The sequence below is a fragment of the Brachionichthys hirsutus genome, chromosome 3, assembly GCF_040956055.1.
Source record: "Brachionichthys hirsutus isolate HB-005 chromosome 3, CSIRO-AGI_Bhir_v1, whole genome shotgun sequence".
Classification (NCBI taxonomy): Eukaryota; Metazoa; Chordata; class Actinopteri; order Lophiiformes; family Brachionichthyidae; genus Brachionichthys; species Brachionichthys hirsutus.
Window position 1 is genome coordinate 10688246 of NC_090899.1, and position 27013 is coordinate 10715258.

Consider the following 27013-nt stretch of genomic DNA (forward strand, 5'->3'; position numbering starts at 1 on the left):
TGGATTCTATATTTCCAAACTCTTCAGCTGAGCCTTTACTTTGATGTGAATGGATCAATCAGGCTGGAATTCTTCTTCAAGCATTATTCTCCCAGTGAGTCAGTTCTGTTCCAGCTACTCATTAAGCCTTGTCTGTAAAGTTATTTTATGTTACAAGATTTATAGGCCATTAAAAAAATATTATCCAAGATCGGATCCGCATATAGAGTCGGGCTTTGAACTTTAGAGGAATGATATCAGTCTGCTGCAAGAAGACACATTTCAAATAAAAATAATTAAAAACTTTTTGAACTGAGTTGGAAAACGGTTTGTGTTTACAATTTTTTTAATTTAAATAATGCTGTCGCTGCACATCACATCAGATTTATGTGTATGTGTAAAACTAGAGCGAGGCAAACAGAGAAAATGGTAGTTATTTTTTATCATTGTCCTTTAAGCAGGATTTTCTTTTCCTTCACATTTTTCATTAATTTCAGTTTGGAGCTGCTTTTATGAAATTAGACATTATCCAGACCTTGAGTGTACAGAACAACTTGATGGAATAAGCGATCATTGGATCTAAAGGAAGTGATGATGAGACAAAAAAGATCACAGATTATTTGTCATAGCAACCTTCATCATAGAAACAGTGCTGTGGAAGATTGCAGAGGTGGAATCACAGATTTGGAAATCAGACACTATTAAATCACCGTGCCAGCCTTCATGGACCTACTTTAGCAGAAGAATCATGTTGATTGCAGTTGATATAATTGATATAATTTCCCTTTGGGATTATTAAAGTATTGTGATTCTGATTCTGATTGATTAAGTGCTCCATACCCAAACTCAGAGATGGACTGGGCATCACTGCTGAGCAGAAGAAAAGCTTCAGTAAATCAAAATGAGTGAACCCAGAAACGTTACACGCTGTTCTGTGGAGTGATAAAACCAAACTGTAAATGTTCATTTCTGGAGCAGTTTGTCTGCAGGAGGAGGAACATGCAAGACAACTGTATCTATGGAATGGGAGTCAAAGGTGCCCAACTTGAATCCCATTTGAGGGAGGTTACATAAACCCATCTGTTACAGACACAGCAAAAGTTAGTCAAATTAGTTTGTTTTTTATTGTTTGGAAAACAAATCTTGCAAGTTATAGTATTGAGCTGTTAAAACTTTGATACGAAACAAAATACTATGGGGAGTGAACAGTTCACATTTTTTGCTTCTCTTCCAAATGGAAATGGAATGGAAATTAATTCATAAAATACAAGTACAAATCTTAATTTATAATTTAATCATACATATTTGCTGTCACAGTTTACATTCTTTTAAATAAGCGTGGCATGCGCAGCAAGAAATATAATGAAAAAACACTTCCGGAAAAAGCTAATTAAACAGTGAGTTATGGACTGGCTGGCATCCATAGCTAGATAAACAAAATAAAGAAATGAATCACAGCCAAACGAAAAAGCAATCACCATAAACTAAAACCCGGATATTTGGTGGGCTGGCGTCACTGGTGGAACGACTAAGCAGAACTACACAGCCTAATTACTCATAACCAAAACACGAGCGGGCACGCTGACAAAATCAAAGCAGAGACATGACTCGGGAGAAAACATGGAAAGACACAGGAACAACGAGAGGTAGGTGAGCGGTAGGCCAACAGCATAATTTGGCGACGAATGTACAGGAGAGCAGGGAGACAGAGATGAGTGGAGATCAGGATCAGGCATGTCTCGTTTGGCTGCACCTGCAATCACAGGAGGAACAGACATGAAGGACATGAAGGAGGGACAGAAAGAAAACAGAGCAGGATAGAACAACCAAGGATTTAACGGTCAAACACAGGACCATGACATTTTTCTCTTCTTCCTGAGTTGTTTTCTTTTGTCACTTCACACAAATGATCAGTTAAAAAAGGCACTGTATATTATATACTATATATTATTATGTAACTGTGTTTAAAATAATTAATGATTTCTAATTCCTCATTTAAAAGAATTTAAAGGATTACATGCTCTACCACGTTGGCAATAACATGCTGGCGTGCTGGGTTCTTTTGACCAATTAAAGTCAGACTTTAGAATTTAGAATTGCTTCCTGAAAAGTTTTTGAAATTCTGATTTTATTTCACCAAAAAGTCCGGTTGGAATGTTTGCAATATGGTGACACAATTTTCTCTTTTTTCTTGCCTCTTTCTTCCTCAGCAGGACAAAATAGACCGGTCCGCCAATCACAGACAAGCGGACCTCATTGGTCCAATCTTCCAAGAGCCAGCCAATCGGAGTTCTCCAAACCATCAAGGTTGGCCACGACTGGTGTTTGTGTGTATGTGTGTGTGTTTGTACATCCTGTTTCTTGGACATGAGCAAACCGTACTTACATCAGATTGTAAATAATGTAGTGGGATTTATCATATGGTATTATAAAATGTACTATTGAGTTTGTGTCATGTGTGCATCTCCCCTGTCCCAGAGTCACAGGTTGTTGGAATTTAATTTAGAATGAGTGTATATTATCAAAGATCTGTGAAGATAGAGTTAAAACTTTAGATGTACTGTATTTTCTTTCTACTGTTCTCAGTTGAACTGTAAGTTAAATTAATTTTGTTACACAGAAATACTGGAAATCTACTCCTACTACTATTTGTCTGTGTGTCGTCTCAGTACATTGTGGAGAGTGGCTTGCTGCTCATTATTCTCTACTGGGGTCGGGTGGGGGTATATTTGGGTCTCTTCCGCTGTAAACAACAAGTTCAAAGGATAATCGGCATGGACACAGGGTGCCATTATAATTACTCCGTCTATCTAATTGTGATATACAGGGTTCACGCATGACAATCGGAGCATGAGATTTAAGCACAATATTGGCGCAGCATGGGAGGTAAGGGCAGGGAGTCTGTGAGGACTCAGTGAGTGAATTAGAAAGCTTGGCTCTTGCATGGGAAATAAATGGAGCAGAAATTACATTGTCATTTTTTACAATCAGCCAGGATGAAGGGAACTAAGGAGGACAAGAAAGGCAGATGAATGGATGTCTTTAACATCGAAGCTTTTTTCTTGAATAAATATTTTGGAGGGCAGTGGGTAGCGCTGTTGCCTCACAGCAAGAAGGTTCTTATTTCAATTCTACCTGGAACCTGAATGGATGGCGTCTGCGTGGGATCTCTATGGATTCTCTGGCTTCCGCCCACGTCCAATGAAGATGAATTGGTCACGCTAAATTGATGGTGGGTGTGGCAATGTGAGTGAATGGGCGCTTGTCTTTCTTTGTGGCTTTGCGATGAACTGGTGACTTGTCCAGGGTGTCATGATGATGATGAATATATTTATTAGATATAATTTTAGAGCAGTACAAGTATAGTCAAACAGTAGTATGTATTACAGTACAAGTACAGTCAAACATCCTGTCAAAGAGGAGCATTTCAAAAAAGCCCTTGCGGTCTTGTTTCCGTTGAAAGTCCTTAGTACATAAATCATCGACATTTAACGATACAAATAAAATAAAAATAAATTACTCCACAGATGCAAAATAACAATAAATTAACATAATATATACAACGTAGGTGGACAAAAAAAAAGGGGGGGGTTGATCCGGAGAGAGTCGTGATGACTATCTCCGTTTCTGCCCCCCTGAAAGGTGTATTTTTAGGGCCGTTTTGAAGGAGACCAAAGAGGTGCATGTTTTGAGGGCAGGAGTCAAACAGTTCCACCCTTGGGTGGCAGTATTGTAAAAAGATGATTTACCCATGTTAGTCCTATAGGAGGGTGTAATCAGGTTGTTGTTTGAGCTCCCTCTAGTATTGTTGCTGTGGGTGTCACTAAATCTGTGAAGGTGTTTATTCATGTATGCAGGGATTGAGGGGACTGAGGGCAGAGTCGCATTAACAATTTTAAGTTACATGTGTAGCTTACCTCCAGCCCGATGTCAGCTGGGATAGGCTCCAGCAAGGAACCGTGACCTGCATCCAGATAAGTGCCTGAAGATGAGACCATTCTTCAAGATGAAAACAATGAATATTTTGGATAGATACCCTGATTTTTGTGGAGTAGATTATGTTCTGACAGAACAGCATTTCTAGAATTTATATTTTTATTTCATTTGATGCGGGTCACCCTGATTATCAGCCCTGATTATCTGGTAGTTGGAGAACTTTAAACAGTCGTTCTCTAGCTCCTGTTTACTTGGACTCGTGCCTGATCGATCTGAAAGAGGCTTTATAGTTAGGATTTAAAATCTGGGCTGAAGTCCTTGATTGTGTTTTGTCACTCCACAGCAATACTTCAGTACATTGTTTCCGGACCACATCATTTCTTTACTATGTGAGAGAGCTGTTATAAGGTGGTGTATTGTTCTCAGTGACATGATAATATGAATAAATTACTGTTGTGTGAGATGCACACCATGCCCTGATTGCAAAATCAGTTTGGTGCTGCTCCAGTTGTTTCTTTGTGATTCTAAACGATCTTAAGGAAAGTGGGACTTTATCACCATTATTTAGAAACTGCATTGGCAGGCAGTACAGAACGTTATGTTGCAGCAGTAAATCTGAGGTATAGCAGTCATACCCTCCTCCACACAGTAACAGATCCAGGAACCACATCACAGCTAAATATACTGTATAGTTGAATTTTTATATGTTGTATGATTAGGGTATTTCTGATGTCATAAGCACACACATGCATACATGTGCTGACACAGATGCATGTGTTTGGACACACACTTTGACTCACAAACAGTGAGGGGCCACATTCCTGAAAAGAAAAGGGGCTCTTTAACATGAGTTAAGGAAGGGTGGGTATGTGCACATTACAAGGTGTTGTGAAAGAAATGTGCTGACTTGCAATGCCAAATGGGTTTGTCACATCAGTATTCCATTTTGAATGCCAATTTTAAGATTTATAGATAGCATTGACTGACAGCAGGACAAAGGATGCATTTAAGTTGAAGCTGTACTGTAGAACTCTGAGGTGCCTGCCTGAGGGGAGGGGCTGGTTCTTTAGATGGAGGGCATGGACCTGTCTTGATTGCTTCACCAAGAACTTTTTTTTCCCCCATTTCATTTTCATGCCTTTCTCTGATAGCCTACTGTAGTAATATTGGCTTTCAGTGAAACACTGAGGTTGTACTTGCAAACCAGTGAAGCATCCTGCTTGAGGTTGTGAGAGGGTAGCCCAGCCTGTGCACAAAAAAAGCACAATGACATATTTGATGAGAGGTTTATTGCTCTTTCGAGCACCGTCAGGTAAATATTATGCAGTTCATTAAGCTATGACGATATGCGTGCTTTACATTTTGAGAGCAGTTGTCTAAAATCGAATGCTTCCTGGCAACACATGTTTATTTTCGTTTGTTTTGCACATATTGTGCAAAGAGAAAAGAAAAGCTGGGCTGGGATTGATGATGAATTAATAAATACATGTATAACATGCAGCTGAGGCTAACAGGTTCTACTTCTTACAACTTACTAAGTGATACTCTCTTTTTGCAATCCCCCCCCCAGTCCTTCCCTGTCACTCTTTTTACACCCATCCTTCACGCTTGTCTTAATTTTCCCTCCCTCCCTCCCTCGCATCTTACCGTTCCAGCCAACCCTTCCATACACCCCCCTCCACACTGGGAGCCTCGGCCCTCAGTGGGTGTGTGCTGTCACTAAAGGTATTGTGTTCCCCAGTGCGGAGCCACGCTTTACAGTTTAGCCGTGCTCTGGCTGTACTCTCACTGAACCCTTTGAATGGAAACCCCTCTGCATTCAGAGGCTGCTTATCCCCCTTGTGTGTCTGCTATGTGTGTTCAATTGATGTACTATATACCCCGGCCCTTACCACCCCTTTTCACAGGCGTGTTGCCCCTCCTCTTTGTTTCTAACTAGCAGGAATGAATAAAGATAGACTACATTCCTGTGTTAAGAGGAAACAGTCATATGGATCTCATCAACACAATGGTTCTGTTTGGCCATGTCTCGCTAATGATCGGAAACAATCAAAGCCGCTTTTATGCAGATTCCTACCACACATGATTCGTTTTACAGTTGGTTAATATTGTATTTAGTCAGGCACAGACAATAGAAGAAGCTTTGCCTATTTTTTTACCCCCAATATAATCCCTTATAGGTTCTCAGGAGAGGAGGGAGGGGGATAAACATGTCAGAGGAGAAGAGGCATAATTTAACTCAAGCCATGGGAGAAATTAAAGCTCAAGGAGATGAGAACAAGAATGCCAGTGTTACCCATCGGAGTCGTAGATTTGTCTCGAATAGATGGAGGACTGATTGTAAAGCACTTTTTTTTTTTCCTGCGTCTTGTCGTTTGAAGTGTTCATGCATGTCATTCATATTTGAATGACATGAATGTTTGGTACTTCTACCAAACAACCCTTGTAATGAAAAATATGGCCTTTAGACTGATGCTTAATTGCCTCAGCCGAGGAGGTTATGGTTTCGCTGACTTTGGCTTGTTCGTTTGTCTGTGTGTCTGTCTCTCTGTTTGTCTGTTAGCAAGATAACTCAAAAAAGTCTGGGCGGATCTTGTTGAAATTTTCAGGAAATGTTTCGGAAACCACCCAGGAACAGTTGATTACATTTTTTTTAATTATGAATTAATTCACTAATGAATAAATTACCCATAGAACTAAAGATACCATGCATCTCCATATAAATCCAGTCTTAGGGAAGGTAATAATCAGGATAGAGGAAGGACACGAACATGCTGTTCTTCTAACATTGTTCTTTCATCTATGAAATTGAGATTTTCTTAAAATATGAATCCCTGTTGTACTCGATGGCTTACGTATTCCTTTTTTGAAACCTGTATTACATCTGCAGCTCTGCTCTGATTCTTCCTATTGGCTGGAGTATTGTCAGGCCAGGTGTGCCTTACCTACCCTCTTGTATCCACCGTTGCTAAGCACACACCTTAACTGTAGTGCACGCCATGACAAAGAAAGATCCACCTCAGATGCTCCCTGCTACAATTGGTCATGGGTTTAAATCCAGTGTGTGCGTGACTGCCTGCATGCTGTCTGTGTCATCAGGCTGCATGTGTCCCGCCCAGAGGCATGACTCCAGGCTTTATGCGTGCTGTTTATGAGGACACAATTTGTTTAACGAGCTTCAAGATACATGTCTCACCTTGTGTGCATGAGGAATGATGAACAAATGATGTATTCAAAAAGTAATAAAAAAAGGTAATAAAAGTGCATATAATAAATGTCATAAATATTTTATACCCAATGCCGCTAAATGCAGAGAATCTCTCTGTCTTCTCTTGGGAATATCTCTCCCTGCCCTTTGCCTGGAGCATAGCCTGCTTGCACCGTGCATTCTCTGGCATATAGAGCTCTTTAGCTCTTCTACAAGAAGCTGCTCCAGCTTACTTTGAATCTATTAATACCTACAGATTAACCACCTGTGATGCAGCGACCTCACCCATGAGTAGCTTTTCAGGAAAAGCTACTCATGGGTGACGCTGTAGATTTAGCAGGTAACTTTATGCATCAGTGCCGGGCACAAAGTTTATCCGATGGTCGGGGGGGGGGGGGGGTCTGGAAATGTATTTTGAGTTTTGACAAAAAAAACAATCTTGCATTCTCCAATTGATTCCTCCCGATGGTGAAGGCCCACCATCTATTACGTTATGAACAAATTCCTGATGTTCTGTGTCATCGTTCTGCTGATCAGTGGGACTGATAGCTGCTATGGAGTAGCGTGACCCTCGCACCACCCTGCATGGTCCAGCTGTCCTCCACCCTGACATGTACGGGACTTATGAGTCATGGTGCTGAGCTCTGTCGGCAGTATGGTAATGTTAATAGGTTATTGGTGCTATTTTATAATGATTCAGTCATTTCTTCATTTCTGATTCTGATTTGATCACTTTTTTTATGCTGCAGTGGAGATTGAACTAAATGTATACATCTGTTTTATTTTTCATAGATTTGTCATTTAGTCTTTAAGAGTTGAACATTATCCTTTTGCCTGCTATCAAAAAGCAATAAAAAAAAGATGCCATGGCTGCTATCATGATATTAAAGTCAAACTTATATATAACATGATTAATCTATTGCACTTAAGCATTACCTTCTTACAAAATAGGCAATTAATCAGATTACAAGTAAAACACAGAAACTTCAAGTGAAATTGTACATTGATTTTCAGTTCTTTATGGCTTTAAAATAAGACATATCCCACCATAGATTTATCACCTTATTAGATTTCTTTGGAAGATCTGTTGTTATGTAAGGTTGTGTTCCATATAATTCTGTCTGTCTGTCATATATATATATATACTGTACATATATTTTATGGCCCTTGCCCGACGCAGTTAGAGCCTGTCTCCCCCTAGCGGTTTTACAGGGCAGCTGGATGAGAATGAATCAATAATGAGTCATTACTGCTCAGTACGAAATAGAGAAAGCGATGTTTGGAATCCAGCCTCTTCAATTAATACATCTTTCACAATATGAAGCTGTTTTACTGTTTTAGCAAAGTTTGCCTTCAAACTTTGATTTTTCCCTGGTGAGAGTTGAAAGTGTCATGGGCAGGTTTGTGCTTGTACCTGTTATCCTTGGAGATTTGGCTCTCAGGGAAGTACAATGAAAACTGTCAAGACAGATAGTCTTGCTGATTGAGCAGTCTGGTGGAACTGGTTACCAGTTGTCTGTGTGTGTGTGTGTGTGTGTGTGTGTTTTTCTTGTTTTTATGACTAAAGTGGTGTAAAATAAGGTCAAGGGTTCAAATCTATGCCACAATGAAAAAGAAAGGCCCAAACTGGCAGCAGTTTTAGAAGCTTTTTAAGCTTTTCTTTGTTATGGAATTTGATACCTATTCCCCTGATCTTTTCAGAGGCATTAATTGTCAGTTCTCATGTTTCCAGGGCCAGTTCCTCTTAATTTCATCCAGCAATGTGTCCCTTCTCTGTGTTGCCTCCAGAGGATGACGTTGATTTAGAGGCCCTGGTGAATGATATGAACTCCTCACTGGAGAGCCTGTACTCCACTTGCAGTGGTCAGCAGACAGAGTCCACTCCACTACTGCACAATGGACAGATCTCTTCCTCACATCAGTACCACTACCATCATCATCACATGCAAAATAACCAGCCTCGACAGGGTCAACACTCGCACCTGCCAAGCCACAACTCACCAGAGCCGCCCTCTTCCTCCTTATCTGCGGAGCCCCCCCATGCCAGCCTTCGAAGGTCACAGCCCATGCACATCCTCGCTGTCAGGTACGTGTCTCTAGATAAAATGCAGATTTTCTTTATTTTACAGATATACAATACAATATATATATATATATACTATTTATATGTGCAGTATAAGCAGCTTCGATCAGTGCATCTTTATGCACCGATCGAAGCTGCTTACATTACAACTACAGTATAATGTAATCATGATCATATCTACCCCCCCAAATAATGAGGGTTCACTATTTACTTTGTGCTTTTTCTATTGAAAGGAAGATATTTTGCTTATAAACAAACAGAAAAACGTTGCACGTGAATACTTCTTAATTGTAAAGTTGTCAGTAGTTACTTGAGATTGACTGGAAACAAATTTCATTCGGTTCTCTTGGACATCAAAAAGCCGGGATAGGATCGGAGGAGAGAACATTTAATTTCTTCATGTTCTGGAGTGAAGATAATAAGTGGAGGGTGCCTGCGGGATTGCCACGTTTATCAAGATGAAAAATAATCATGTGAGTTGCATTAAAATGATTAAAGGAAAGTGACTAAACTGCTCCTCATGAAGAGGCGGGCCTTCGCCCTGCATTCATGGGAAAACAGAAGCACAGCTCTGTGCTTTCAGCCAAACTTTTCCATCCTTCATATGCACAGTCAACGCTCCTACCCTTCTTTTGCTCTCCATACGGGAAAAAAAGCCTCTGACTGTATGTGTCTCCACACCCTCACGATAATTGGGCATAACGTTTCCTGCCCACTCCCTATCTTTAGCCTGTGAATGACCTGTTCCTCCTTGTCACTCCCACTTTGTGTGAAACTGTACCAGCAGGAGAAAGGCAAGAACTCGCATTTATGTGTGGAACAAGTGCAATGTTTTAGAGTGCTGGCCTCTCTGTAGCACTGAACTTGCATGCATTACCAGTGGGCATGTTCACAAACACGTGGACACCATGGTAATGCATGTTGCATTAGTGTGCTGTTATTATTCCGCTCTGGAGTGCATGGCAGAAACAGAGAGATGATCTGTTAATAGAGTATTCTGTCTTATGAGCTCTCTCTCTCTCGCCCTCTCTCACACACACACACACACACACACACGCAGGCCTTGAAGCTCTCATTATTCTGGGCTGACCTCTGAATAACCCTGTTCTCTAGCTCATATGGGACTACATCAAAAGGCTAGCTCCCTTTTGAACTTACTGGGTTCTCCACAGAGGCAGAGTTGGGTGTGTGTGGTGGGGGGGGAGAGAGAGAGGGTCTTCCACAGCGATTCTCTGAGTTGTCAAGCCAGCTAGAATTTCACAAACTGACATTTCCAATTTAAAAAAAAAAGACTAGATCCTGAAAGATTCAGCCTTCCAGTATATGTGCCTTATTTAATAATGAAGTGTTGATGTGTGGTAAGTATTGCTGAAGGGGAGTCTATGATTTCCACCTCATTATGTGTCGATCAGACAGGATCCTGCGCAGCGAGGCTGCTTTTGCCACCCCCTCCTGAACAGACTTGACGTGTGCCATCAGCTCTCAATTTAAAGTTGTCTTATTTTTACTTTTTGAGGTGCTGCTCCAAGTCACCAAAGACTTTGGGTCTCGTCAGTTATGACAAACTAACAATACAAAGTATACCGACTGTTCTTTTGTCCTGCTTCCACCATCCAGAAGATTGCAGGTGGAGCAGCAGCTGAAGACATCATCTCTCCCAGCCATTCCAAATCCCTTCCCTGAGCTCTGCAGTCCGGCCAGCTCCCCTGTCCTCAGCCCTGGCTCCCTGCCCCCTGGAGAACCCTCCACTGGCAGCGATGTAAGTCAAGCGCCATAAAAACTGCAGCCACTTTCCAGAAACGTTAACTTTTCAGGAATTCAGAGAGCAACAAAACAGTTTATTATTTCCCAGCAGGGCTCCTGTGGGTTTAATATTTTTCTCTGTGGTTAAACTAGATGCAAAACATCTTCCTCCGGTATGAGAGATGCTTTTGTCCACCATATGGAACATCAGGTGGTTTTCCATATACTTTTATGTTGCTAACTGACACATGCGTGACTCAAGTCTCTTGTTTTGTAGGATACAGAATTTTAAATATATCGTAACTTGACTGTGTAGTGGTGAACCATGTGTCAAACATGAGCACTGGAATTCCCCCCGCCGTAAATCTGCAACGTGTTTTCCTCATGTGTGCTGTGTTGTTTGCTCGATTGTGATAAGCACTGCTGCTGCACAGCCAGTGTGTGCGATCGAGAGAAGGCTTGTGGCTTTTCTTGATGGGGCGGAGGGCAGGGGGGGGAATGATGTGAAGACAGGAGGGACCCAGACTTTATGTGTGTTGATGTTTATGTGCGCCTGGACACATGGCTGCATTTGTGTGTTGGCTGACAGAGATTTAGTGTCTGGTCTGCTTTTTCCTGGAAGTCAGAGTCCCTCCATCATCACCCTTAATGATCTTCACATGGGGCCAGTGTTGGTTACAGTAACATGGCAGCTTACAGTAATGTGAGGGTGGACGATTTCTCATAAATACTCTCTCTGGCTATGAAGCTCAGCCCGTTCTGGTTTGGACTCTGACGGTACGAGATCATAAGCTGTAGTTCCAATTAAGTCATTTCTTACGAGTTTGACCTTAATGTGACCTCTCAGCCTTTGACTCATAATTCACTTGATGAACTGATAAACTTGTGGCAACCAGTAACTGCTTTAATAAATGACAGATTGTGGTTTTGGATTAGAGTTTCTGACGCAAAGCTGTAAATACTTGACGTTAGACCGCACTTGGAAAGGTGACATTTCAATCTCATCTTTGCATGTGAGAGCATTGTTTCTTTCTTTGTGGGGATGTCGTAGGATTGAGTTTCTAGCCGTGGTGTAAGTTCAACACCGAGTTGCAAATCCTGGTTAACATGGTAAACGGGTCAAAGATTGATGTCTGAGCGAGTGGTTGTGAGTTATGCTTTGCATTACTAGATGCAACATAACGTTTTTCTCTCTATGAATAAAGTAGTTATGTCTGGAGAAACCAATTTATTAGACTCTGAGACCAACAGGGGATGAGAATGTAGTTGCTTTTGGATTCCAAAGCGGCCTGTTAACAGTATATAGTAAGGGGAGTTTGGGACTGAAGGAGGCACAGGGGATTTGGAGATTAGCAGAGGTAAATTATTTCTGATGTTGTGATAATTGTAAAATGAGGCAGAGAAGAACACGGTCACGAATCAGGATGACAAAATATTACCCTAGTGGGGACATGCGGGAAATATTAGGGTAAAATATTAACATTAGACAGAAGGAGAGGTTGAAACTGTTCTCGTGCCTCTTTGCTAACCAGTCCATTGTTTTCCATCACATCCTATCATACTATCCATCTGGTCTGAACTCTGTAGAGGAGAGTTAAGGATCAGCAGCAGCATCTTTTTGACTTTCGTATACAAGCAAAGCCTCAGTTATTTTTTTATTTATTGTAATTACAGGCACTATCTGAGTTACAACATGCGCGATTTACAACCACCCGTACTTACGACCGGTACCGGGCCGTGAGACATTTGTTACTGGGCCGCACAGAAAGAATAAACAATTTCTATAATTTCTGTTGTATCGATTATAAGAGTGTGACAGGTGTTTTATTTTGAAAAATGACCAGCGGTTCTCCAACCTAAAAATCGCCTGTGAATCTTCATGGTAAAAAAAAATAAAGCCGTAAATGAGTAAAAAACAAACGTCTTTTGAGAGCTTCTTTAGGGGAAAAGGGCAACTGAGGAGCCAGAAGAGAAGCCGACGACCTCAGAGAGAAAAAAAAACGCTTTGTTTAACAGAGTCATACGGGTTTATCTACAGGTGACTGTCCGCTCTGCTCGCAAACAAGGTAATGAAGCCTTCAGAACTGCTTCAACACAGAGACCAAGAACCCTGGATTAAAAGACAACAGCTTGGAGTTTTATGAAAGAAAAACACATGAACATGAACAGTGGTCCCCAAACTACGGCCCGCCTCCACAATCGGCCCGGCCCCCTTATTTTCCTTTCCCTACAATATGAGTAGCCGGTGGGGGATCAATAATGGTATGGGGTGCATTTAAGAGTGGTCATTAATTCAATCTTTTGTTTCCTAAAAATAATATTGATAATGTAGAATATATTAATGTTATGAAGAAAAGCATTCCTCCTTTCATTTGGAATTTTAATGATGATCACATACGACCAGAAAGTTAATGTTCCATGGACTGTGGCGAACCCGGAAAGGGTTATTTGGTCATTATTTATTTTATTAATAGTGTTATTATTCATTTCCTGACTTTTTTTTCTAACTAACACGACTAACCACCTCTGGCGTAGTGGTTAGTGCTGTTACATCCCTGTTTTTAATTTCATTTAATTCCCCCCCGTCTGCGGAAAACTATGTGACAGCTCATTATTAATGAGCTGTCACATAAATCTGAGAACCCGCCCACGCCAGCATCACTTACAGAGTCTTCTGTTGAGATGTACTTTATCTCAGACGCTGCCACATAAAGGCCTGCAGAAAATGCTCAAACTCTTACAGGTTAGGACTTTGAGTGGCATAAATTAGACTTGGACCCACATCACAGCAAACCTGTTTCTCTTTGTAGTCGGCGCCAGCACCTTTAAAAAGAGGGAATCAATGGACTTTTGTCTTACAACCAAAATCAACCTGCACACTCCAATATCACAGAAGACGTCATTCAATGTTCGACAAGTGGACCGTAAATATTTTTGATTTATCTTTGATCATACAAACGAGAGCTCAGAATAACTGTTGAAGTGAATCCATGCTCGTTTTTTTCCGATTTGATATTTTTTTTGGAGCTGTTTTCTCTGCACATTTCATAAAGAGGTCTTTGTGCGACATTAACTTTTTTTGACCAATTGTAATGAACTTCAGTTGCAAGATTCCTGCGGAGGGTAAAGAAGAGAGATTTGTGAGCCATGCTCACATTGTGCACACACTTGTGTTAGTTTGAGGCTTTGAGCTCACCCATCCATGCATATAAATGTATTTCTTTGTTAGATGCATGTATGCATGTGTGTCCTTGTGTCCCTCACATCTGCCCCTTTGTCTTTGTGAGTTCTGTAAACATGTTCTTTCAAACATGTGTGCTTTATTCTAAGCCTCCCCCCTGTTTTAAAACATCTTTATCGGTACAGTGCTATCTACCCTTCTCCCTGCATTACGAATATGCGATGCAACAAGCCGACCTTCTGGTGAGACGTTTTTTTTTTTTCTAGTTTGCTGAATTTTCCAACCTCTGACCGATTCTCAAACTCATGTCCCTCTTTTCCTCCTTCCTTCCCTCCTTGGCTCCTGCACATGAAGCATGAGGTTGCAGCACTGGGTTGTGAGGAATCTCTGGTTAACACTGGTTATAATTTATGATTGCATAACTTTTCTCTGCTCTCTCCTCTTCCTTTCTGCTTCCTCTCCTGCATGTCTTTAACTGTCTGTAAATAGACATGTAGGATGTTCAGTGGAACGAATACAAATAAAGCACATCTACATGAAATGCAGTTATTCATATTGCCTTAATGATGCTGCAGAAATAAGGAAAAAGAAACCTTAAATACAAGGCAGTTAGTTGTATATCCATTCATTTTCTCTATCTAGGTTCTTAACAGTCTGTCCTCAGTAGTGTAATAAAGAATGCTTTTATGTGCTTTCTTGGACACTGTGTTCTCATAGCTGCCCCCACCTTTTTAGTGTGGGAACACTGATCTGGTCGCTCGGTTGGCAGATTTTACTGGATTTACTGTACTTGGACTGGATGTCCTGTAGCTCACTGTGCTCAAGGCTATGGTATGATCCACACTGTCTGTCTCAGCTGCTCCAGCCTTTGTTCTCTCTCTCCCTATTGGTCAGTCTATCTCTTTGTGTCTGCCAGTGTTTATTTTTCTGCCACAAGTGCTCCACTGTCATCCTGCCACCCATTTGTCCTTCACTCCAAATGCTTAATTGAGTGTAAATTCCCGATGATTGTAAGCCGACAGCACATCTATGCAGTGTGTCCTGTGATCACTTAATGAGTGATTATTCTTATATTATTCTATGTAATTCATGAACAGTCCTACAATACTACATGGAGACAGATAAACAGTGGAGGCTGTTTGGGCATAAATTATGTTAGTGAATTGTCTATCTCTTTGTCTGTCTGCTCGCACCAAGCTGTATCTAAGCATGATTTAATTGACCATCGTGATTTTTGCAGCAAAGAGATCATGCGGCCTCTTAAAAATGTCATCGTGTCATCCTGGAAATTAGGTACATTAAAAATCATTAAAGATCTACTCGAGCCTATCCCAGCAGTCTACGGGTGTGAGGCGAGGAACACCCTGGACAAGCCGCCAGTTCATTGCAGGGTCACACATAGACAGACAATCATTCACACACACACACACACTCACATTGACAGTTAGTGTAACCAATTAACCTAAGTTGCATGCTTTTGGTGGTGGGAGGAACCCGGAGAGAACCTGTGCAGACACGGGGAGAACATGCAAACTCCTCACAGAACGGCCCCAAGTCGGATTTGAACCTGTTACCTTCTTGATGTGTGGCAACAGTGGTACCCACAGTGCTACCCACCGTTTGGGCTCCACCAAGCTTGTGAGACCTGTCTCTGGCTGCCGATACGATAAATGCTGCAGTAGCAGATAGAATGAAGTTTAAGACTATAAAACCGAAACGAAGTCAAATGCCGGATGCACCGAGGGTTAACTGAATCCTGGAGTTTGATCATTATTACTCATAGGTTTGTCACGACAAGCAACATTACATATTGCATTAATTGCTATTATGAGTTATTATAAGGGTCAGAAGGGAGATATTAACGAGTCATCTCCAGCTCGTATCGTTTCGGGCAAATCATTTTACACAGCGAGTTGGAGCATCCATTGTTTCTGCTGAAAAGAAGGCAGTATAGGTTTTAAAGTAGAAACACCCGATAGATTAATAATGGGCACCCGGCAATTCAATTCCTCTTCTCATTCGGTAAAATGCTGAAGCATGGCATTCCTTAGCTGCCTCTTTCATCAGTGTTGGAAATACTCTGGGTCAAAGGGTAGATTTTTCCATTGTAAATGGAAAAGCAGAACGGAATGCTGTCCATGCCCAAATGGCTGGCCTCAATGTGTGGGAATGTCTGTGGGCTCATGCATGAGTGTGTGTTTTTTTTGAGGTTTTTGTGAAATTCAAATGTATGCATCTTGTATGTATGTGTGTGCGTAGGTGTGCGTGTGTGTGTTAGTGTGTGTGTGTAATCTGCTTCTCATTGTAACACTGATGTGGTTGCAGACAACGCTGCGAGGAGATTAAGGGTGAATCAGGGCCAGAAATCTGCAGGCTCACTCCTGCAGCAGCCAGCTGGCTATTAAACAGATCTTTAAGTGAAACATGCAAAGACACACTTACACACAGATGATTGTTGTATTGTGTAATCACAGCCTAGATACATTTGTGTGTATGTGATTTTTGCTGTTTATGCCACTTATATTGTTTATATCTTTGTAATTATTTTTAACTGACGTGAATATAAATAATGAGCTCAAACTGGATGCTATACTGAGCTTGTGCGTGCCTGCATTCATGTGTGTTTTTGATGCTTCTCTGCCCATTGGCTTCATTATTCCTAACATTACGTGTAGTCTCTGATTCCAAGGCATATGTACACACACATACACACAGACACACACACACTCTCTCTCTCTCTCTCTCTCTCTCTCTCTCATATCATCTGATGTTTTCTTTTGCAGAAGTAAAGCAAGCATGCAGTCAGTACAGTAACCCTTTGTCAGCAGGCATTTCCCTGCTCTCTTTCACAGTCCTGTGTCAAATATCCTCATTAGTTTTTATCATATTTACTCAGTGTTATTCTGTTTAATCAAGTTTTCCTCGATCAAAGGTTTGGACAATTTTATCTTAGTTTTAGACAAAGAAAACATATTTTCATGTCATGAAATCTTCAACTTTGTTTTGGAGTAATATCCTCTTAAATATCAAAGGAAATAGGAACAAGTGTGAGACATACAAAGTTAAGTAAGAAATATTAACCCAACACAAAATGCTAGAGCTTTTTTTGTGGTACTTGATACCAAAGTAAAACTGATGATATGTGTGTTTTTCAGTTGGGGTTTCCTATTGCAGCTTTGGCAGAAGTGTATCATTTAAATCTGCTATAAAACCCCAGAGGAGACTTTTTTTTGTTTTTGTGGTCGTGGGTTGGATATGAACTGCTTTTGGGTTGTGTGGAAAAACAAAACAGCCTCACACGCGACATCCACATGAAAGTACATGCTTGATTTCCTACGACGTTTGGCTTATGTGGCTGGCTAAGGTGATGCTTACATTTGTTGTAATAGGCTTTATTTTTACTATGGTTTTGGTTGAGCTTATAATTACAAAATATAATTTAAAACAGTTTCCCCTTCCATTATGCAGCCCTAAAAATCAAACAATTGTTGGTATAAATTCAAAACGAAAACGAAAACAATACCAGCCAATCAATAAAAGAAGGACCAAGAATGTCAAAGATCCAGCAGATAATAATTTACCTTACTTCTTTTCCCAGCACCCAAACATGTCATCACAATTCATTATTTAGTTGATGAATTAATGAAGCCTCTTCAGAACATATACATTTTTAAACTACAAACATTAATAGTGAGAAATATTTAGTCATGGGATCCGTTACAATTCTACATTGAATGCAACTAAAACAGATGTTCCCATGGAAACATGACCACCTAGGCAGTGCACTGTGGATGATGCACTTTTAATAGTCTGTCTTTTACTTCTTCTCTCAGAAGGCAAGTAGAGTAAGATTAGAAGCCACAACTTTCACCCAGCTAACAGGCTAAGATCCCATTACTCCCACAGCTAATGGGAATCCCTGATCGTGTCTGCTTCCTGCACCGCCTCGGGCTCTACATTGTGTGCTAATGCACTACTGACTACACAAAAAATATTGATCAGTCAAGCCTGTTAAAATGACTAATTAGATGACACAGTGTAAGATGTAGTCCAACACATTTCATTTGTACATTTTGCATACCCATGCACAGATGTATACACGCATGTCTAGATTTGTATTTCCTCCGTTTCACAAAGAGATCAATGTGTTGCTGCCTGCAGGCATTTCATCTGGGTAAAACCACTGGACTCATGTAGGTCATAAAGACTCCCCCCCTCTCTCTCTCTCTCTGGGAAAGTAGGACAGCTCAGATTCCAGAGTTGCTGTGAAAAGGCAGAAAGGGAGAGAACAAAGAGATGATCAAATGAGTTGATAGAAGTATTGATAGAATACTTACAGGCCCAGCGTTTAGGATTAAGGTCTATAAATGGAATATTTAATTCAGGTGTAATCAATGGAAGCTATCTGATTACGTTTACCTTACCTAGAACTAGCCTTATACAAGGGGTGTCCACACTTTTTGTAAGGAGGGCCAGATTTTATAATGTAAATTTGTCCGAGGGCATACAGTCCCTGGTAATATTTAAATCACTCAAAGATGCATATAAATATTCTATTCAATATTTTATGTGACAAACAATGAAGTTATCAAATGTAAGCATTCAGATAAACACATTAGGCTGCACCAGTTATCTGAAATTCCAGCAGAAACAAACAGAAACTCTGCAAAATACAACTCTGTGTAATAACAGATATGTTGTACTGATAACAAAACAACAGGTAAGCCGTTGCCACTAATGTGAAGAGCAAAACTGAGCTCCGGATTATAATACATATGGTAGGTCTGGTTGGAAAGCAGTGGTAGACATACCAAAAATGGGAGTCACTTACGGTAGTCTTGGTTCATGTTCCAGCTCATAACAGACAAAAATATGTAGAGCCAAACAAGTGTACCGGTACTTTTGTTTTCTCTGGAAACTTGCCCTTACCCAAGTGCTGGTAAAAAAGACACAAGAGAGAGCTGCAGGTGTCGCTGCATCATTCTCTGTCACACTGAAGCTCCATCATCTGCAGCTGCAGGTGTGGGAGCGAATAACACGCCTTTTTTGATAGTGAAAAAAATCTCGAAAGCGGCCGTTGAAATCACCAGCGAGGGACGCGATGACTGCTGTATACCACTTTGTTTGCCCCCCCCGTATTACCAACCATGACATCCCTGCAGAGGTGGGAAATGCCAAAATGACCATGTTTAGGTGATTCAAGCATCTGATTAGGATGCCTCCATGGCTCCTCCCTTTGTGCAGTAGATCTTCTGGGCAAGTTAAACTGGGAGGAGACCCCAGCATAGACCTGAAACTCATTGGAGCAACTAAAAATCTCATGTAGGCTAGGAATGAATTGAGACCAGATCCCTTCTTCTGGATCTTTGCTGTACTGTAACATGCTCAAGCCTCCTACCAGACTTAATGAACATCTTATTTACGGTAATCATACTAACAGACAGACAAACAAAAAAACACAGAAACAAATGAAAGCTGGAATAAAAGTACCTCCCTGGTGGAGGTAATAAAGAGATCCTACAGGTGTAGCTATAGCCCTTTGTCGTTGAAGTTTTTGTTATAAAGGGCATTTGTCATTGCAGTTTCTTTAGAGGAATACAAAGAGAGCTAGAGTTGCCATTTGTGAGTTGTGTCACTAGAGACAGAATGAGAGTGAGAGAGTAGCAGACAGAAGACACTGTGATCTTAGCATCTTCAGATAAAAGTCCCTTTTACTGGGGACTGCTTGTACAGACAGAACTGCGGCACATAATATAATTTCCTTCTGAAGCCAAAAAAAAAGCATTGTTTGTACTTTCCAACAGTTCTCTTTTCACTGAGACATGAAGATCTGGAGTTTTTTTCCACGCTGTATCGTAATTTCTCTTTCTTTATCTTTCATTCACGTCACTGCCAAAATTATGTATCCTTATTGTAGTGTTATGATCAGTAAATTAACTAGTTCCTTCTACAATCCTAGATGTTCTTTTTTCCACATACAATATGTGGGCTCTTCCCAGTGTGCTGCCAAAATGCTGCTGCTGATGTCATCCTTTGTTCAATCACGTTTCCTCTCCCCCATCCTTCTGCTCTCCTGCCGTAATTGGACACTAACTCCAAATCAGCATTGGTCTGAAAAGGACATTTACTGCCCAGGGGATATTTTGAATGAAACATATTTGGATATGAGTTATTGTGTTCTGAGCAAACAACATGGATAAGATCGGGGGATTATAGTGACGAGGTCAGGTCACGAGAAGTACTGAAGCAAGGCCTTATGAATTACAAAGATTGTGTCACCGAGATCAAAATGAACTGCCTTCAAGTTTCTGTCCTTGATTTAATTGATTGTCCTTTAAGTTGGAGCAGAACTGTAGCACACCCTCATGAGGACGACTTTTACTCCTGCCCCCTGCCATGACACTTCAGCGGCTGAAAGCTAGGAATTAAAATAATACAAATGTACCGGTAAGTTGTTTCCTGATAGATTTGGGTGATGGGCTCTGTTCGTAAACATGCTGAACTTTGGCACTAGTTACGCACAGCTCAGCTCTTTTTGTACATTTTGTTGAACCTTAAATGCTTTTGTTTAAAGGAACTCTTAAACATAAAATGAAAGAATAATAGACATTCTGCACTGCCTATAACTTCAGACTCCTAATATTTGTGCTACCTGACCTACGTGGCTAATTAAATTTGACCTGGCCCAGAGCCAACATCTTCCAACCTTACATTTTGTAAGGTTGAGCAACCATTAAGACATTATTGACAGACAGAGGGCTGGATTGTGGGCTGACTAACTGTAGGGTCTAAAGCATGGCTGCACAGCGGCAGAGATGATGGACGTCTACTGTATATGAATTTGTATTGTTAGTGTGCAGTGGGAGTTTCCTCTTCCTTCCTTTCTCTCTAAGCTTCTGTCCACCCCCTCCCTACCTCCCTACCTCCCTACCTCCCTACCTCCCTTTCCTCTCTCCCCTCCCTATGGTCCATGCACACTAAATCCCTTTCTTTTGCTTCAGTGAGCCCAGATAGGCCATGTCGGGTCTTTATTTGACATGGTAGTTGGATGCAAGGGACAGTTCAGTAGTTCCTCTTTCATGAGTCAGCATGTTTTACTGGCTCGTACCAACCACCGCTGACGACAGGCAGGCTACAGCTGATTGTTTGAGGGTCAGTCTGGTTTTTTTTTTTTCTTTCTCCGTCTCATATTCTAGATGTCAGTTTGCTTCGGAGGCCCAGACCACACACAGACCACATTACTGTGAGAGGGGTAACAGAGGATACTTGTTAATGGGAATATGAAGCTGGGGTAGGTCTTTGGAGACGCATCAATGGCTACAGTTCTTTTTTGGCAACATGTGTTGGGGTTTTGTCAGACAGTGATAGAACAGTTATGGCTACATGCGGAAGTGGATAGTTTTGCTCTGGCAAGACTGATGCTTAAAGCTGGCACCTTGTACGTTTGTGTGCAGCAGACAATGCTAGATTTGTTTTTACTGGGATGTGGTTCTGCAGGAAGAGAAGTCATCCCGCTATTACAAAGTTGGTTCAATCCCAGACCATCGCGGTCGAATATTGAATATCCCCAATTCTAGCATAATATTTTAATATATTCTCTGTTTTACCATCTAATAAATATGAAGAGTTTATTCTGCTTGGTCAAACTGTTTCTCTCCAGGAATCATTATATACATTTTAAAACAGTCATTAACCATCAGAACTAGTCAAACACAATTTTCCTCACACCATCCATCCTTGTTCAACCACCTATCCGGGCCCGGGTTGCGGGGGGCAGCAGCCTAGGCAGTGAAGCCCAGACTTCCCTCTCCCCGTCCACTTTTTCCAGCTCATCCGGGGGGATCCCGAGGCGTTCCCAGGCCAGCCGAAAGGCATCGTCTCTCCAGCGTGTCCTGGGTCTTCCCAGTGGTCTCCTCCCGGTGGGACGTGCCCTGAACACCTCTTTCCTCGCACCAATATCTTTAAAATCTGTATTTTGTTATATAAAGATCACATGTCTTCTGAAATTACCTTTGTGAAGTTTTGTAATTTGGTGTAATATTTTTGCGGGTTGAGTTTGCACATGAAAATGTGGTGTAAAAAGTCGATGCAGATTTCAGGTACACAGTGAATGATGATGATAATTTTTTTATGATACTTTGTCGAGGCTGGAACGCTGCTCCCTTTGTGCTGCTCTTATCCAGGTTCGTGACTTAATCACAGTCTTGCCCACATGTAACCGAGCCTGTGTGTTGCAGGATTCTGCCCAATGGATAATATTAATTTTGATATATAATCTGCCACGGTCATTCCTGTCTGATGTAATCTCCTGTAATGCGTGCATATTACCAGTGGAACTATTTATAGTTCAGCAGCCAACTCTCAGAGACTTGGATGCATGTTAACGGCTGGGCGTGCACACACATGCTTTTATAATACTCAAGTTTGCACAACACACATTCACACAGTACAATACTGTCTGGCTGTATTCTGTTTGCACTTGTCAAGTATCCGTGTAGATGGGTCCTTGTGTGTGTGTGCGTGCGTGTGTTTGTGCGTGTTTGTGTGTGTGTGTGACGTTTCTCCCTGGGGGGTTACCTCATTGGGCAGTTACCAGGGGTGAGTCACCAGAGGTCGTGAGGCTCTGTTCTCCTCCAGGCCCAAGAAGTAGAGCAGGTTGGTTGAAACTTTTCACTCCACTGTCATCTCCATTTGCTTTCTCATTCCTCCAAGTCACAAGACAGTCTGTTTTTTTTCCACACTGAGAGATAAGGTTTCTAAAGCCCCGGCCCATTATTTGGTTATTTGATTTGTCTAGCCTTGAAGGCGGCCAGTGAACAGATATGGAGCATTGCCTTCTTTCATGTTGAAGTCATCCCCAGTCATCATCTTACTAATCGCCATCATCTGAGTTCAGCCAATGATGTGGCCTTAATAATGTGACACAGAGATGCTTTTCTCATGAGTCACTGGGCTTCTGAAGATTCTGGTTATTTTTTCCCACCACCTACTAAATGTTTCTCTTGAAAATTCCCCCATGCTTCATATCTCCACATGGAGTCTGTCTGGGGCATGAGGTTCATACAATATATTCCATGTTTTGATGGAGTTTTATTTTGAACTCTTTGCTGGAGGTAAATAGATCCCTACATGAATCTCTGATGTCCCCCATATATGGTATAGTTGTTTAATGCTTGACATAGCATAATAAAGATACAGTCAACCAGTGTAATGTAAAAAAAAAAAAAATCAAAACAAGCAAAACAGACAGTTTAGATGTTGTTTGGTTCTAATACTGTACTTACAACGTTTGATAAAAACAATTTTTATGCTTTTACTGTTGTAGAGTTTTTAACTACTTTACATAATAATAATAATTTAATTTCAACAACAACAACATTTCTGTGTATTGCAGTCAAGATCACGATCCCTTGCCGACCACAAAACCATTATACATATTTTTCCTATAATATTAACAATAGCTCTGTATCCACCACATTAAATGGTATGAAACACATTTAACATGGGATGAAGTAAGTTGCGGATTCTACTGTCATTAAAACATGGCAGTTCACAGACTTGAATTATAATGTGATGTAATCCATGTTGAAGTTTCATGTCAAAGACAGTTGCATCAGGCACCCTGCCTCCAAACATCCAAACTGTAGAGCTCCATAAAAAGCTCGAGCGTCCTGGCTGCTGGCGTCACTCTGATAGTTACAGCATGTGTGTAAAAACCTGTATTGCAGCATGCATCATGTGTGCAGCCTTCCCGGGGCTTCCCCCCTCTGGCTGACTAACCGTGACGTAGACGAGGGTGTGTCTCTTGATCTGTGTGGGTGCGTGATTGGAGTGGGAGAGAGGGGGTGGGTGGGGGAGACAGCTGTGTGGGCTAGATATGTAGTTAACAGAAAAGCATTCATGCTACACATTCTGCTGCAGTGTGTCACCAGACAGTCTTTGTCTCATTCTGTCCTTCTCCTTTCTCACCCCCACTTCCCATGTCTGTCTCGTGTCTCTCCACACACACACACACACACACACACGCACACACACACCACACACTACCAGGGTATGTGTAGAAGGTGTGGGTGTTCAGGTTTGCTTTGTTACATTTTCTCTGTATTGAGTCTCGTTACTAATATGAGAGGTCAGACTGTGGAGTTCAAAGTTAAGCCACAAGGAGTGAGAAATCAACTTAAGGAAGGAGGGAAAAAAAGGAGATAAGAGAAACGCAAAAGACAACAAGCCCTCACTTGAAAACTTGCAAGGAAGTTGGAGACAAGAAAATTGGCAAACTTTTCCTTCTTCCTTTATCCAGTGTTCCCCTCCCTGCTCCTTCTCCTCCTCGCTGCCCACACCATTCTCAATTTAAACTTCTCCCTCTGAGCTCCGAAAAGAAACTGAAACGGTCTGAAAAAGTGTCTGTGCATGACTGTGCGTTTGTGTGTCTGCTGGATTATGTGTGGTTCTGTGTGTGTGCGTGTGTGCGTGTGTCAGCCTGTTCCTGTGTGGGAATGATTACATCAGCCTGCTGCTGCCTTATGATTGGTTGGTGAGTGTGTGGTTTGATTCAGTGTGCCTCAGAGCCCGTGGCTGAGGCTGTAACCCTTTGTGAGGGAGGGAGGGAGAGAGAAAGAGAGAGAGGGAGAGAAAGAAAGATAGTTGTCAGACTCAACCGGCACCAGAAGCGGCGTGCTGTACCTGCTGCCATCTGATCACTGACTGTTTGTGTGTCTGTCCTATGAGCTGTATAGGCACCGACTTTTGGCCACACAATGTCTTTTTTGGGGCTGAGCTTGTGGCCCGGATAGACTCAGGGACTGACTCCAGGATATGTGACAGGTAACGCAACTGTCAACTATCAGCTTTCAGATTGGTATTTAAAGGAGACGTTGCAAAAGGACAGCAAGGTTCCCAGTCTTGGTGATTGTGTGCGAGCGAGTGTGTGTGTGTGTGTGTTCGTGAGGAGCAAGACTTCGTCGAAAAATGCCTTCATGTTCCCCGGACTGCTGCCTATTGCGGGCCATGGAGGTAAGACCGCTCTTTTTCTGTATCTCTGCTTCTCTTCTCTTCGCCTCCGACTCTTTACACAATTTAAGACGATCTCTCTTTGACTTCGAGCGCCTCTTTCCTCAGCCGCGGCGAGACATGCAATGTATGAAAACCTTAAAGACTGACGACAGTTTGTTGGTTTTCAAGATGTTAACAGAGCAATTAAAAAAAAACAACCTAAAAATAGTCAAACACCTGCAGCTATGAATGAGCTGAATAATTGAGGCTCCTTGTCTTTTTGTCTTGAGCATTTAGATGGACACCTCAGGCCTGCTGTGTTCAAACGATGATGCTATGAGCTGCGTCTTTACACGAGAAGAGAACAGAATTCCTTCTTTGTCATGACATTTTATGTGGGAAGTGTGCAGTTGGTTGGATTCCTGTGTAGGCCGACAAGTCTGGATTCCTCCGCCAGCTAAATAGGCCACTCCAGGATTCTCCATGGCTCATTAGATTAGTTTGCTGTGAATGCGACTGTGTGGGTTACATCTGGAAAGCCAACCTGTGGACAGGCAGTGGACGTAGATTCAGAAGTATTGATCATACTAGGGCTAGCAGTTATATCACCTGGATTTGTGGTTGATTTACAACAAGGCAAATCTTACAATATATACAGGTATGGAAAGATTTCTGGATGAGAGTGGAATTTTTCATACTTGGAGCCTCATGCAAGACTGTGTGTGCACATTTCTATTTGAGAGCTCAGTCGTGCCTTGAAGTGTGTGACGAGATTATTTTTAATAGAACCAGATTGAAGGCACTTTTCCTCATGCTTCAAGCAAATAATCAAATAGTCATGCTATAATGTATTCTAAACACAATCTTATTACTGGCACAAATTCAATATATTATTTTTGTTTGAGAAGTACAGTTTGAAACGTGTCCAATGTCCATGTCTAATCTGAACATCTGTATTCATTTTCTTCAGAAGCCATAATTAGAAACTCCTTCTTTACTTCACCTTTAGCTACAGTGCAGTATAGGTGTAAGCAGTCCTGCCAAGCAAATGTATGTTATACACCAGATAATATTTGCTTCTCTATTACACCAACAAGTTGCTATAAGACATGCTTGTCTGTTATTTCTAACACCGCAATTACTACGTAGTCTAGGATGTCTATCCTTTTCTATTGTGTGCTGTAATTACACAGGGATGCCTATCGTGTATGGGGTGCTATATGATAAATATGACACTCGTGTTTTGAAGAAAATTGCCGGCTTCACCCACCTGTTAGCCTGAAAGTTCAAACATAGTTGGTCTTAAATGGCTATCCCCATTTAGCATTCTCTATTGGGTTACTAAAATGTAAACCATGCTTTAACCTTTTATTTCTAAGCACATCCCTCACCATTATTTAGTCTGTCAACCTTTTGCTGAATTGAATTTTCTCCTCATAGATTGTGAAGATCTTCGGCGAAGATGGCCTGAGTAAAGTGGTGGAGATCCCAGCCGACATGACAGCCAGAGACCTGTGCCAGCTCCTGGTCTATAAAAGCCATTGTGTGGATGACAACAGTTGGGCGCTTGTTGAACATAGCCCATTGTTAGGACTAGGTAAGCAGGTGAACCATGCACTTAATCCCAGACATCCATGGACCCTTGGATGGGTTGAGGTATGTGAAGCAATCGATTAAGTATTCAGGCACATATGCTCATGCAGGCATATTTATACTGTTATAGAGCACGTGCATGCCCAGAACCAGCACATAGTGGTTGTGTGCAAGGTTGCTGTCCTCGTGCAGTGTCAGATAGTTATCTTTCACTCATTAATTTTCTTGAAGACATGACAATCGATAATCGTCTCATCTTCAGCTGCTTAACCAGATCCGGCTGAAGCCTATCCCAGCT

At 41.5% G+C, this 27013-nt stretch overlaps 1 protein-coding gene across 1 annotated transcript in view; it reads left to right on the forward strand.

The window, feature by feature from the left end:
- The window catches only part of grb10b (growth factor receptor-bound protein 10b), a 52278-nt gene that overhangs the window by 12439 nt on the left and 12826 nt on the right, over positions 1–27013 (forward strand). Inside the window, exons 3-7 of the mRNA XM_068754743.1 lie at positions 2193–2286; positions 8912–9044; positions 9114–9209; positions 10824–10965; positions 26563–26719. Of these exons, the coding sequence (XP_068610844.1) occupies positions 2193–2286; positions 8912–9044; positions 9114–9209; positions 10824–10965; positions 26563–26719 (622 nt within the window). The remainder of the gene's footprint in view (positions 1–2192; positions 2287–8911; positions 9045–9113; positions 9210–10823; positions 10966–26562; positions 26720–27013) is intronic.